The sequence below is a fragment of the Enhydra lutris genome, unplaced genomic scaffold (genome assembly GCF_002288905.1).
Source record: "Enhydra lutris kenyoni isolate GAN:26980312 unplaced genomic scaffold, ASM228890v2 scaffoldscaffold66, whole genome shotgun sequence".
Taxonomy (NCBI): Eukaryota; Metazoa; Chordata; class Mammalia; order Carnivora; family Mustelidae; genus Enhydra; species Enhydra lutris.
In genome coordinates, this window is record NW_019154150.1 from 14,525,919 (window position 1) to 14,538,488 (window position 12,570).

The 12,570-nt window shown below is 37.6% G+C and overlaps 1 protein-coding gene across 3 annotated transcripts in view; it reads right to left on the reverse strand.

Moving 5' to 3' along the window:
* Positions 1 to 12,570, reverse strand: part of LOC111159058 (unc-51 like kinase 4) — a 618,913-nt gene that overhangs the window by 479,130 nt on the left and 127,213 nt on the right. For all 3 annotated transcript variants that reach the window (XM_022521436.1, XM_022521437.1, XM_022521438.1), the window contains one exon: positions 5,717 to 5,899. In XM_022521436.1, coding sequence (XP_022377144.1) covers positions 5,717 to 5,899 — 183 coding nt within the window. The remainder of the gene's footprint in view (positions 1 to 5,716; positions 5,900 to 12,570) is intronic.

Here is a 12,570-nt window from a genome sequence, read left to right on the forward strand (position 1 = left end):
ATAGAAAGCAAGATTTGCAACTTAAAGAAGTATCATATAAATTATATTCTATTATTTTTAATATTTTAATAAAATATAAATTTTATATAAATATATAATTTAATATCCTTTATAAATATATTTATATTTATAAATATATATACATATAGAAATATATAAGTATATTTATATTTATGTATATATACATTTATTTATATATTTTACATATTATAAATATATATTTATATATACATTTATTTATATTTTATATATTTATATATTACATATTATATAAATACAATTATATTATATAATTATATTCATTATACAAATATTCATATGTTATATATTATATATTTATAATTACATAAATATTACATATAAGTATAAATGATATAATAATTATATACTATATATAAATGGTATAATATAATAATTATATATGACTATAAATATATATTTTATATATAAGTGATATACACTTTATATGCAAATAAATGTATGTATAAATATATAAACATATTTATTGTATATATAAATATATATAAATTTATTATATAAATATAAAATATAAATATATTTTATTTTTATTGTAAAATAATAATTTTATTATTAAATTATAAGTTATATATATCATATAAAATAAATTAACCAAAATACTGAAATTGGAAATACCAGCATAAGCAGATGTATTTTTAAAAGTCATTTCCTGGGACGCCTGGGTGGCTCAGTTGGTTAAGCAGCTGCCTTCGGCTCAGGTCATGATCCCAGCGTCCTGGGATCGAGTCCCACATCGGACTCCTTGCTCATCAGGGAGCCTGCTTCTTCCTCTGCCTCTGCCTGCCATTCTGTCTGCCTGTGCTTGCTCTCTCTCCCTCTCTCTCTCTGACAAATAAATAAAATAAATAAAAAAATAAAAAAAATAAATTAAAAAAAAAAAAAGTCATTTCCTGGCTCTATCTGTTGGGAGTGCTTCAAAACAATAACTAACCCAGTAGCAGTGAGTACTCCTATCACATTGTGGTCTCTAACTATTATTTCCCACTAGAGGAACCGGGGCTCTTTGGAGAAACGAGTGGTTCCAGATGCAGTGCATGAAACCTGCAAGAGAAGCCTAAAACACACTGTTCCATCAGAAGGCAAGAAACTAAAGACTACTGGATTTCTGACTAAAGGACCCAGGAGGCCACTTAGGGAGGCTTCCACAGGCTAAAGAAGCAACACTATTAGTACTAAAAAGAACATCATCCACAATGGAAACATACCAAAATATTAAAATCCATGAGTCCTTAAGGGAACAAAGTATCCCTTCGAGTCCCCATCCTAAAGAGTAAGTCTTTGGAGACTGCTAGAAAAACCAACTCATGATTCCAAAACCCAGTCACTAAGCCAATCTTAGGTAAACCGTTCCTCAAGGTAACCACGCAGTTGATAAAAGCTTTTTTCTATAGAGCAATTTCAATTAAGACATTAAGTCAGAATTATATTTTCACCCATACCAAAACAAAATGCCTCAGCAATTATCACTGACAGCTGCTAAAACCACTACAAGTAGAGGAGGTGAGGAAACTTAGAACAAGTAGACTTGGACATGAAGCCACTGCTCACTCTTTGGATGGGAAAAGAAAGAGCCAAGTCATCCGTGTGTGCCTTCTGTTATGAAAAACACACACCACTGTGCACCTGAGTGCTCCCCAGTTAAGTGTCTGCCTTTTGCTCAGGTCATGATCTCAGAGTCCTGAGATCACGTGGCTCAAGGACCAGCTCAACCAGGGCAGTCTGCTCAGCGGGGAGCCTGCTTCTCCCTCTCCCTCTGTAGCTCCCCCTGCTTGCGCACTCTTGTGTTAGTTTTTTCTCTCTCTTTCTGTCAAATAAATAAAATCCTAAAAAATGAAAAAATAAAAAAATTAAAACAGTGGTGCCTGGGTGGCTCAGTCAGTTAATCATCTACCTCCTGCTCAGGTCATGATCCTGGAGTCCCAGGATGGAGCCCCAGATCAGACTCTCTGCTCGGCAGGGAGTCTGCTTCTCCCTCCATCCCTCACTCCATTCATGTTCTCTCTCTCTCTCTCTCTCTCTCTCTCTCAAATAAATAAATAAAATCTTTAAATAAAAATAAAATCCGTGAGGAAGGCCAATATCACGACCCTATATGATCTAGGTCTCCTTCTGTTCCCAGCCTCCTTCCAATGGTCTCTTCCCCACCCCTTGCTCACTAGGTTCAGCAGGCCTTCTTTCATTCCAGACCCTCCCAAGATCTCTCACACCTCAAGGAAGCTGAACTACAAAGTTCTTCCTCCCAAGAGCTTCACAGAGCAAACTCTTTCTTGTCATTCAGGGTTCAGATGGAATGACACCTCCTCAGAGAAGCCTTCCCTGACTTCCCCTCATACACAGCCAGGTAATATCATTACATGCACTCCCTGCACACTGCCTATTACAGACATGCTATCACATTACTCTGTTTTACATTCTTCAGAGGATCAACATTATGCAAAATTGTTCTGTGTCCTCATTTGTCTGGCATCAGCATTAGCTCTAGCACTGACATCCTCCATTAACTTGACAAAATTACTCAACACACTAAGTTTCATCTGTGAATACCCCAGGATTGCAAGTCACTAACTGGCCCATAGTAAATGTTCAATAAATGGTAATACTTTTTAATTAATTACAAATAGAAACTTACATTTTAAATGAGAATTCACTGCATATTACTGACCTATCATAGAAACATTTTTAAAAAACTATAGGACAAGAGAGAGGAGGTACACTTTTTCCTATTCTTCCCACTAAGCACAACTAAAAACCCTCAATGTTGGATATAAACAAACATAAGACAACTCTGAAAGGTAGAGAGAAGACAGAACCAGTAGGAAACTCAGGATCTGAGTATCAACATGGCAATGAACTCACTGGATTTTTTTTTTTTTTTTTTTTTTGCCACCGATATCCTGGATTGAGTGGATATCCAGGAACCTAGAAACTCCAATAGGCACAAAACATAAGAAAAATCAGCTCTCTCAAGCCAAAGAACCGAGGAAGGGGCAGCCCAAGCCCAAAAAGATCAAAAACTTTCAAACAAGAGCTACTCTACTCAAGTTGAACATCACAGAAAAACCATGACCCCATCCCCATTAGCCCAGGGCAAGTGGGGAGCCTAAACTCCTACCCTCAATAGCCAACACTCTCCCCACAAAGGCAATACCACAAAAAAGCAAGTGGAGAGCTGACAGTAATACCCACCCAATGACAGCCATTCGCCCCCAACCCTGGTGTCAGTACAGGCCATGTGGGGAGCCTAGGCCCCCACCCATAATAGGAGTAACCAGATTCCTTTCTCTCTCCCCAAGATAGCAGCAGAGAAGGAGAGTGGGAAGTCTGCACCTTTAGCAACTTCCACCAGAAATGAGGTTCACAGCCCCATCCATAGTGGCAGGGGAGACAGTAAATGAGAAGCCCTCCCCACTCCCAGCCCGGGGGGGGGGGCATCAAAGAAGGCCTATGGAGAGTGTGGAATCGCACCCCTGCCCAACAGTAAGGAGGGGCTCTCTGTACCCATGGGATGTCAACAGAAGCCCACTGAGGAACCTGGACTTCTACCCCAGAAAGGCAGGCACAGGCATCGCCCTCCTTTCTCTGCTGGCTCCCTGTCAGAGGCCTACTAAAACAGATTCACATAAAACCCAGACTCCTTAAAACAGCACCCTAATGTTTAGTGGGCACAGAGTTTCAGTTTTGCAAGATGAAAAGGTTCTAGAGATCTGTTCTACAATGGTGTGAATATACTTATCACTACTAACTATAAACTTAAAAATAGTGAAGATTGTGAATTTTGTATTACATCTTTTCTACCACAATAATTTTTTTCAGCACCAATACTACTCAAAATCAAAAGATTACTTATTCAATACATTTCAGTGTTCAATCATTCCTTTTGTTAAAGTCAATGGAATACTATATATTATAAAGTAATTACAAAATCACATTAATCAATGCATCTTATTTTACTACCTTTGTGAAATACCATATTTGAAACTCAGTCAAGCCATACCTGTTCTGAGAGTGGGATAAAACCAAACTGCAAAAACTCTCAGCCTCTCTTATCACAATTTACACAGAAAACTACTCAAGTGGGGCTTTTTCTAATACAATGTAACAATATTTAATGACTTGGAAAATTAATAGTGGAAATTAGATAGACAGACTGTTGGGAAAAAAAATAGGTTTCTCTGAGGCTCACACTTCCTAACAGAATCTAAATCAGACTAATCAGAGTAAAGGCAAGAAGTGGTTTACTCTCCAGCTTGACTTTGACAGATCAAGTTTAGTATGTAAATCAGATATTATTCATAATTACTGAAATTTAACTTTTATTATAAAAACCAGGATTTAATGTGTGGACTGTTAACACACAAGAACCAAGGCAAACAGTGTACGTAAGTGGTTCTATTCTCCACTTGTTAAGAGCACTATGTTTACCAAGTTCCCAAAACTCCAGTTTGACAAGCATCTCTCCTCTAAAAAAAAAGGGTAATTGGTCCAGTACGTTTAAAGAATGCCAACACTACATTCCCCTTGAGAAGATTCTAAATACACATGAGCGTATAAAACACGGGAAAGGCCATACAGTTAAAACTATCTCTTTCACTTAGACTCAAAGTTTTCCAAACATACATAGACAAACATGGTCCACATTTTCTACCTGGTAACACCTCACCCAACACTAATATTCTAGGACAGGGCTTCTCAAATCATAAAGTTCAAACAAACCACCTAGAGATCTCATTAAAATGTAGATTCAGATTCAGCAGGCCCAAAGTGGGGCCCAAAGGGCTGCATTTCCAACCCTCTCCCAGGTGATGCCCATTGCTTCTGGTTCTTGGATCATTCTTTTTAGTGGATAGACATGTTGAGAAGACATGCTGGGGAAGGCTACCACAGAGACTTCTTCACAGCCACGCAGTTCTGTGATCAGAACTAAATATTTTAAAACTCCACTATACATAAAATAAGGGACTATCAAAGGAGTAGAAAGAAAGTAAGCTAAAAAGAGAAGAAAGGGAGTTATCCAGGTGATTTGTGTTAGCCAAATACTGGACAAGGAAAGGGGCAAGAAATGAGTCTAGGTAAATGAGTCCAGAGGATATAAAGGATATAAAGGGAAGACAAAGCATATGGGGAAAGAGATGGGGGCTGAGAAACAAGAGCCATAAGAAATATCAGCACAGGGGCGCCTGGGTGGCTCAGTGGATTAAAGCCTCTGCCTTCGGCTCAGGTCATGATCCCAGGGTCCTGGGATCGAGCCCCGCATCGGGCTCTCTGCTCGGCAGGGAGCCTGCTTCCTCCTCTCTCTCTCTCTGCCTGCCTCTCTGCCTGCCTCTCTGCCTACTTGTGATCTCTATCTGTCAAATAAAATAAAATAAAATCTTAAAAAAAAAAAAAGAAAAAAAGAAATATCAGCACAAAGGAAGGACTCATAAATTTTCCAACTTTTCATTAATAAAATGGGATATGCAGGCAGAGCCATTTACTGGATTTCTATTTTAATCACTAAAAGACCTTTACAACATCTTCAGATGAATGGCCTGTGGTACAGGGGTTTGGCAAAGTTCAAAAAGGTACCCTGAGAAGAAAAATAAATTCTACAGAGATGATATTACTTGTTTTCTCCTGCAACTATAATGGTTCAACAACAATTTTTAAAATACGGTAATAGGTGAAATCGAAGTCAAACCTTTTCTTGGATTAGCCTCTGAAGATGAATCCCGCAAGACAACATTGCAGTAAATAAGGTCAACATGTACTGCTGAACTTTGCAGATGGCTGAGGCCAGGGAGTTTATCACGGAGTTTAGTCCCACCTTCTCAATAACATTCTGGAAGGCAGTAGGAGAATGACGGGTGATTCTACACAAGGCCTGCAGAGACAGGAGAATAGATCTGTCAGACAACTCCAAGTGCATTAACTGTGACTCAGAAAGATAACACCAGCTTCTGTGTAAAGGAGTAGAGGGTGCTTACCTTGCCCCTTCATTACTTGTTCTGGCAAAAGAAAGTTGGAAAATGTCCGCATATTTAAAAACAAAACAATAATCCAGCTCCCAGTAAAAACTAATGTTGTTTTAAGACAACAAAGCCTCTTATGATAAACATACAAATTATAAAAGGTTAACTGAAATGACTCATTTATAAGTCTGTGTAGAAAAACTTCCCTTTAAGAAATAAAAAACATCAAGGGCCTTCTTTTTGCAGACACTGGTAAAGGTGGAAAAAACAGCCATAAAAATAAATATTTAACATTTATGGTTTAGCATGTGAAAAATGGTATCTCAGAATATCAGAAGACTATCACATTTAGTTCTCCCAATAACATTTAAGAAAGGTATTAGTACTAACCTACTTTATAAACAATAGAACTAAAGCATAGAATACTTAAAGTTACTCGCCCAAAGGCATGTACCTAGTAAGTGACAAAGCTAGAATTCAAACCAAGATAATCAGACTTCTGAGCTTTTCCTAACTTGCTCACACATTAGAGATGAAACATAATTTAAAAACTAACAAAATGTGGGGTGCCTGGGTGGCTCAGTGGGTTAAGCCACTGCCTTCGGCTCAGGTCATGATCTCAGGGTCCTGGGATCGAGCCCCGCATCGGGCTCTCTGCTCAGCAGGAAGCCTACTTCCCTTCCTCTCTCTCTGCCTGCCTCTCTGCCTACTTGTGATCTCTCTCTGTCAAATAAGTAAATAAAATCTTAAAAAAAAAAAAAAAACTAACAAAATGTAACAAGTATCGTAACAGAAATGAACTCACCAAATTATGCTTGGAAAGGAAAATAAAGCAAGCCAACAACATAGGAAGATGGTCTTGAGCGAGTTTTTGAAGGGTAAATGGAGAGTGGATAGGCAGAAAAATAAGTGAAGAAAATTCTAGCCAGGACCAAATGTGTGACTTGAAACTGTAAAAACCCTAGAAGAGAACACAGGTAGTAATTTCTCCAATATCATTGCAACTTTTTCTAAATGTGTCTCCTGAGGCCAGGGAATCAAAAGCAAAACTAAACTGTTGGGACTACATCAAAATAAAAAGTTTCTGCACAGCAAAGGAAACAGTCAACAAAAAGACAACCTACAGAATGGGAAAATATATTTGCAAATGACACCTCTGATTAAGAATTGGTATCCAAAATATATAAAAACTCGGGGCCTGGGTGGCTCAGTCGGTTAAGCATCTGCCTTCGGCTCAGGTCATGATCCCATGATCAGTTTCACATTGGGCTCCCTGCTCAGCAGAGAGCCTACTTCTCCCTCTATCCTACCTCCCTGATTGTGTTCTCTCTATTAAATAAATAAAATCTTTTAAAAAACAAAACAAAATATATAAAAACTTATACAACTCAACACCCAAAAAACAAAAAAATCCAATTAAAAAATGGGCAGAAGACATGAACAGACATTTTTCTAAAGAAGACATACAGGGGTGCCTGGGTGGGTCAGTGGTTTAAGCCTCTGCCTTTGGCTCAGGTCATGATCTCAGGGTCCTGGGATCGAGCCCCGCATCGGGCTCTCTGCTCGGCATGGAACCTGCTTCCTTCTCTCTCTGCCTACTTGTGATCTCTGTCTGTCAAATAAGTAAATAAAATCTTTTAAAAAAATAAAGAAAGAAAGAAGACATACAGATGGCCAACAGACACATGAAAAGTTGCTGAATGTCACTCATCATCAGGGAAATGCAAATCAAAACCACAGTGAGAGATCACCTCACGCCTGTCAGAATGGCTAAAATCAAAAACACAAGAAACACCAAGTGTTGGTGAAGATGTGGAGAAAAAGGAACCCTCACATACTATTGGTGAGAATACAAACTGGTGCAGTCACTGCAGAAAACTAGATGGAGGTGCCTCAAAAAGTTAAAAATAGAACTACTTTTTGATCCAGTAACCATACCACTGTGTATTTACCCAAAGAATACAAAAATACTAATTCAAAGGGATACATGTGCCCTTGTGTTTGTTGCAGTATTATTTACAATAGCCCAATTATGGAGGCAGTCCAAGTGTCTACTCACTGAAGAATGCATAAAAAAGATGTGGTATGTATATATACACAAATATACCATGGAATATCATTCAGCCATGAAAAGAATGAAATCTTGCCATTTGAAACAACATGGTGGAGCTAGAGTATAATGCTAAGTGAAATAAGTCAGTCAGAGAAAGACAAATATGATCGGATTTCACGCATATGTGGAATTTAAGAAAAAAAACGAAGAAAAAAAAAGAGGCTCTTAACTCTTAACTGTAGAGTACTGACAGTTACCAGAGGGGAAGTGGGGGCAGGGAGTGATGGGTGAAATAAATGAAGGGCATTACTCATGATGAGCCCTGAGTAATGTATAGAATTGCTGAATCATTCTCTTGAACACCTGGAACTAATACACCACCACAGGTTCATTGTATATATACTGTTCTTTTTTTTTATTAAATTTAAAAAATTCTAGCCAAAGAGAAGAGAGCAAGTGTTCACAAGGAAACATGGAGAGGAAGAGCATGGTTTAAGAAGGGGAAATTGATTCAATGAGAACACCCTTCAGGTATAGGAGGAAAAGCAGAGAATAGGGAAGTAGGCTGGAGCCAGAGTTGGTCTACCAAACCAGGACTTTTTTTTTTTTTTTAAGATATTATTTATTTATTTGACAGAGAGATCACAAGTAGGCAGAGAGGCAGGCATAGAGAGGGGGAAGCAGGCTCCCCACTGAGCAGAGAGCCCGATGCAGGGCTCGATCTCAGGACCCTGAAATCATGACCTGAGCCAAAGGCAGAGAGGCTTTAACCCACTAAGCCACCCAGGTGCCCCCAAACTAGGACTTTTGAATTTTATATCATAAGTAATGGGAAGACCTCAAAAGTTTTTAAGCAAAATTTAAAAAACAAAAAACAAGGGATGGTCATATTCCGAGCATATATGGGAGACTACAAAGAAAGTCAGAAACAGTTTTACAAAAACATTCATTATAATTAATGTCCTATAACCTCCTCCTTCCTGATTTATATTTTAAATAGATCTATAACCTTGATCAATAATGAAAAGATCAAATATAAGATGAATTATTAGGAACCCCCGGGTGGCCCAGTCAGTTAAGTGTCAGACTCTTGATTTTGGCTCAGGTCACCATCTCAGGGTCCTAAGATGAAGTCCCCAAGTTGGCCTCCGGGCTCAGCATAAGTCTCCTTAAAATTCTCTCCCCCTCCCTCTCCTTCTGTCCCTCCCCCCACCTCCCTAATGCGCATGTGTGCACTCTCTAGCTCTCTTTAAATTAATGAATTAATTAAAGACAAATCGTAAAGAAAGAGGAAGGGAAAAGATAAAGACTTCAAAAAATATTTTCTTCTTCTTTAAAATCTCAGGAGGGGCGCCTCGGTTGCTCAGTGGTTAAAGCCTCTGCCTTCGGCTCAGGTCATGATCTCAGGGTCCTGGAATCGAGTCCCGCATTGGGCTCTATGCTCAGCAGGGAGCCTGCCTCCTCCTTTTGTCTCTCTCTGCCTGCCTCTCTGCCTACTTGTGATCTGTCAAATAAATTTAAAAAAAAAATCTTAAAAAGAAAAAAGAAAAAAAATTCTTTAAAAAAATAAAATAAAATAAAATAAAATAAAATCTCAGGAAATGAGATGCCTGGGTGGCTCAGTCCATTAAACTCTGCCTTTGGCTCTGGTCATAATCCCAGGGTCCTGGGATCAAGTCACACATTGGGCTCCTTGCTCAACCAGGAGCCTACTTCTCCCTCTGCTGTTCTACCGGCTTGTGCACATACACACATGCTCTCTATCTCCCTGACAAATAAATAAAATCTAAGAAATAAAGAAAATAATTTTTAAATTAAAATAAAACAAAATCTCAGGAAAAAAACTAAATAATTTTTCTATCTCCAAAAATGAACTTCCTTTAAAAGTTATTCCTATTGATAAAATAAGGAAAACAAGTGTTAATCAGTATAAAATCAAACTTCCACCAAAATGAACAGTTTAAAATAAATATATTTATTTACTCAATGCTAAACCTTAGTTCCGATCCTTAAGAAAATACTAATGTGACATTATAACCAGAAAGGAAAAGATAATACAACTAATAACAATGAAAATCTGGAAGGACCGTCTCCAAGCTCTGTCTCCCAGGGACTGAGGTGAGTTAGAGAAAAGACAAGAAGTCTTCACCCTTTCATATATGCCCTGTTCAAAGTTTTCAAATAAATGCACATTATTTTATAATAATTTTTAAATTACATTTTGATGCCATGACTGTATTAGACATTTTTTAATTAGATGGAAATAAATATTTAAGGAAATTTCATTTATTTGAGAGAGAGCAACCGCTAGTGGGGAGGGAGAGAGAGAATCTCAAACAGACTCTGTGCTGAGAGCAGAACCCAGCATGGGGCTCAATCCCATGACCCCGAGATCATGACCTGAGCCAATATCAAGAGTCAGACTCTTAACCGACTGAGCCATGGAGGCACCCCAGGCAAGTTAACATTATAAATAATGTATATATTTACTACCATAGCTGAAATTACTGAATAAACAAATGCACTGAAACCTGAGCATTGGCAAAGCACTAACTATGTATACTGTTCTGCCGAAATAAAAAGTGTCCCTCTCCTCATGGAACTGATTACCATATGAGATGCATAATCTTGTCTCAATAATCACCGAAAAATGAATACAGGATCTCAAAGAGATATTTGTATGCCCATGCTCACTGCAGCATTATTGACAATAACCAAGATATGAAAACAACTTAAGTGTCTATGCATGGATGAATGGATAAGGAAGATGTGATGTACATGCAATAAATATACACAACGGATTATTATTCAGCCACACAAGAAAAGGAAATTCTGCCATGCACAACAACATGGGTCAACCTTTCAGACATTATGCTAAATGAAATAAGACAGAGAAAAAAAGATGGATACTGTATGACATCGAAGTACTTACATGTGGAATCTGAAAAAGCCCAGCTCATAGAAACAGAGACTGGAATGTAGTTTCCAGGGACTTGGGAGTAAGAAAACAGGGAAATGTTGGGCAAAGAGTACAAACTTCCAGTGTTATGTTAAATAAATAAACAAGTTCTGGGCATCTAATGTACAGCATGGTAATTATAGTTAATAATAAAATATATATATAATAATAAAATAATGTATTTGAAAGTTGTTAAGAGAATAAATTGTAAATGTCTTCACCACAAAAAAAGAAATGGTAAGTAAGCTAGAAAATGTAACAATAATCATTGACTATTTCAAACATATACCAGGGATATGTATTCATTTACAGATAGCCATAGCAAAATGAAATTATGGGGGGAGGAAATCACTCTATTTTGGACACCTTTCAAATTGTATTTCAGTCTTTCCTCTTCCTTCCATGGGAGTTACAGATGGGTAACTTAGACATGATGGTTTGGAAACTGAGAGTAGGGTTCTTCAAGTCTAAAGCCCAAACTGTATATGTTTCAGCAGGAAAGTAGCTACTAATATCTGAAAATAGGAGTATGAAAAATGAGTTCACTAAAAACGAAGCTAGCTCTGATTGTAGAATGTGAACATTTTTTAAAACTCATTTATAATGGATCTAAGAAAACTGCTCTGTATGAAATCTAAACAATTAAGTATTTTAATCCAAGAATTTAGAAAAAAAAAAAATCTTTTTTCAACAGAGTCCCTAAAAGTCATGCTACACTCAGAACGTTTTGAGCAAATTAAGGAATAACCCAACAGTAACCTCAAGACACAAAACACTGTCATTGGCATTTTGAAAATTTGGGGGGCAGCTCTCACAGCAAAACTGACTTTCTACCAATATAAAATCCCTACCTGATCATAATGTTCATAATGGGGACATTTTGTGATAAAAGATTTCTCCAGACTACTTCTAAATGTGTTCAAACCAATATGAGGGGACTAGAAGTTCTCATCTTCAGAATGCAGCTCAGAAGCCTAACAGACTTTCCATTTTAAAAAGCTCCTGCAGAAAAAAAAACTTTTAACCTGCCACTTCTGGATATCAAACACAGTTGAGAGCTTCATGGAGGCTCAAGAGCACACTATTGCTTGTATTTTCTGAATCAAAAAAATCAAATCTCAAGTTTGAGCTCAGTGAACTGGTTTTGAAATATCTATTAAAATAGAGCTTGTGACTACATTTTAAAACTGGGGGAAACACCTGCCACCTAAAATTCACTTCAAAATTCATTCAAAAAGAACACTGTGTTACCCACAGAATTCCTGATAGTCTATATAATAAAGGCAACTCCTAAGAAATAGACGAAGTCAAAAGTGGAGGTGGGTATTAAGGAGGGCACCTATTGCATGGGGCATTGGGTGTGCTGCATAAACAATGAATTTTGGAATGCTGAAAGAAATAAATTTAAATTTTAAAAAAAGTGGAGGACACTTACCTATGAGAAACATAGAATCACCATGAAATAGTGGGGAGGAGTCAAGATGGCGGAGAAGTAGCAGGCTGAGACTACTTCAGGTAGCTGGAGATCAGCTAGATAGCTTATCTAAAGATTGCAAACACCTACAAATCCA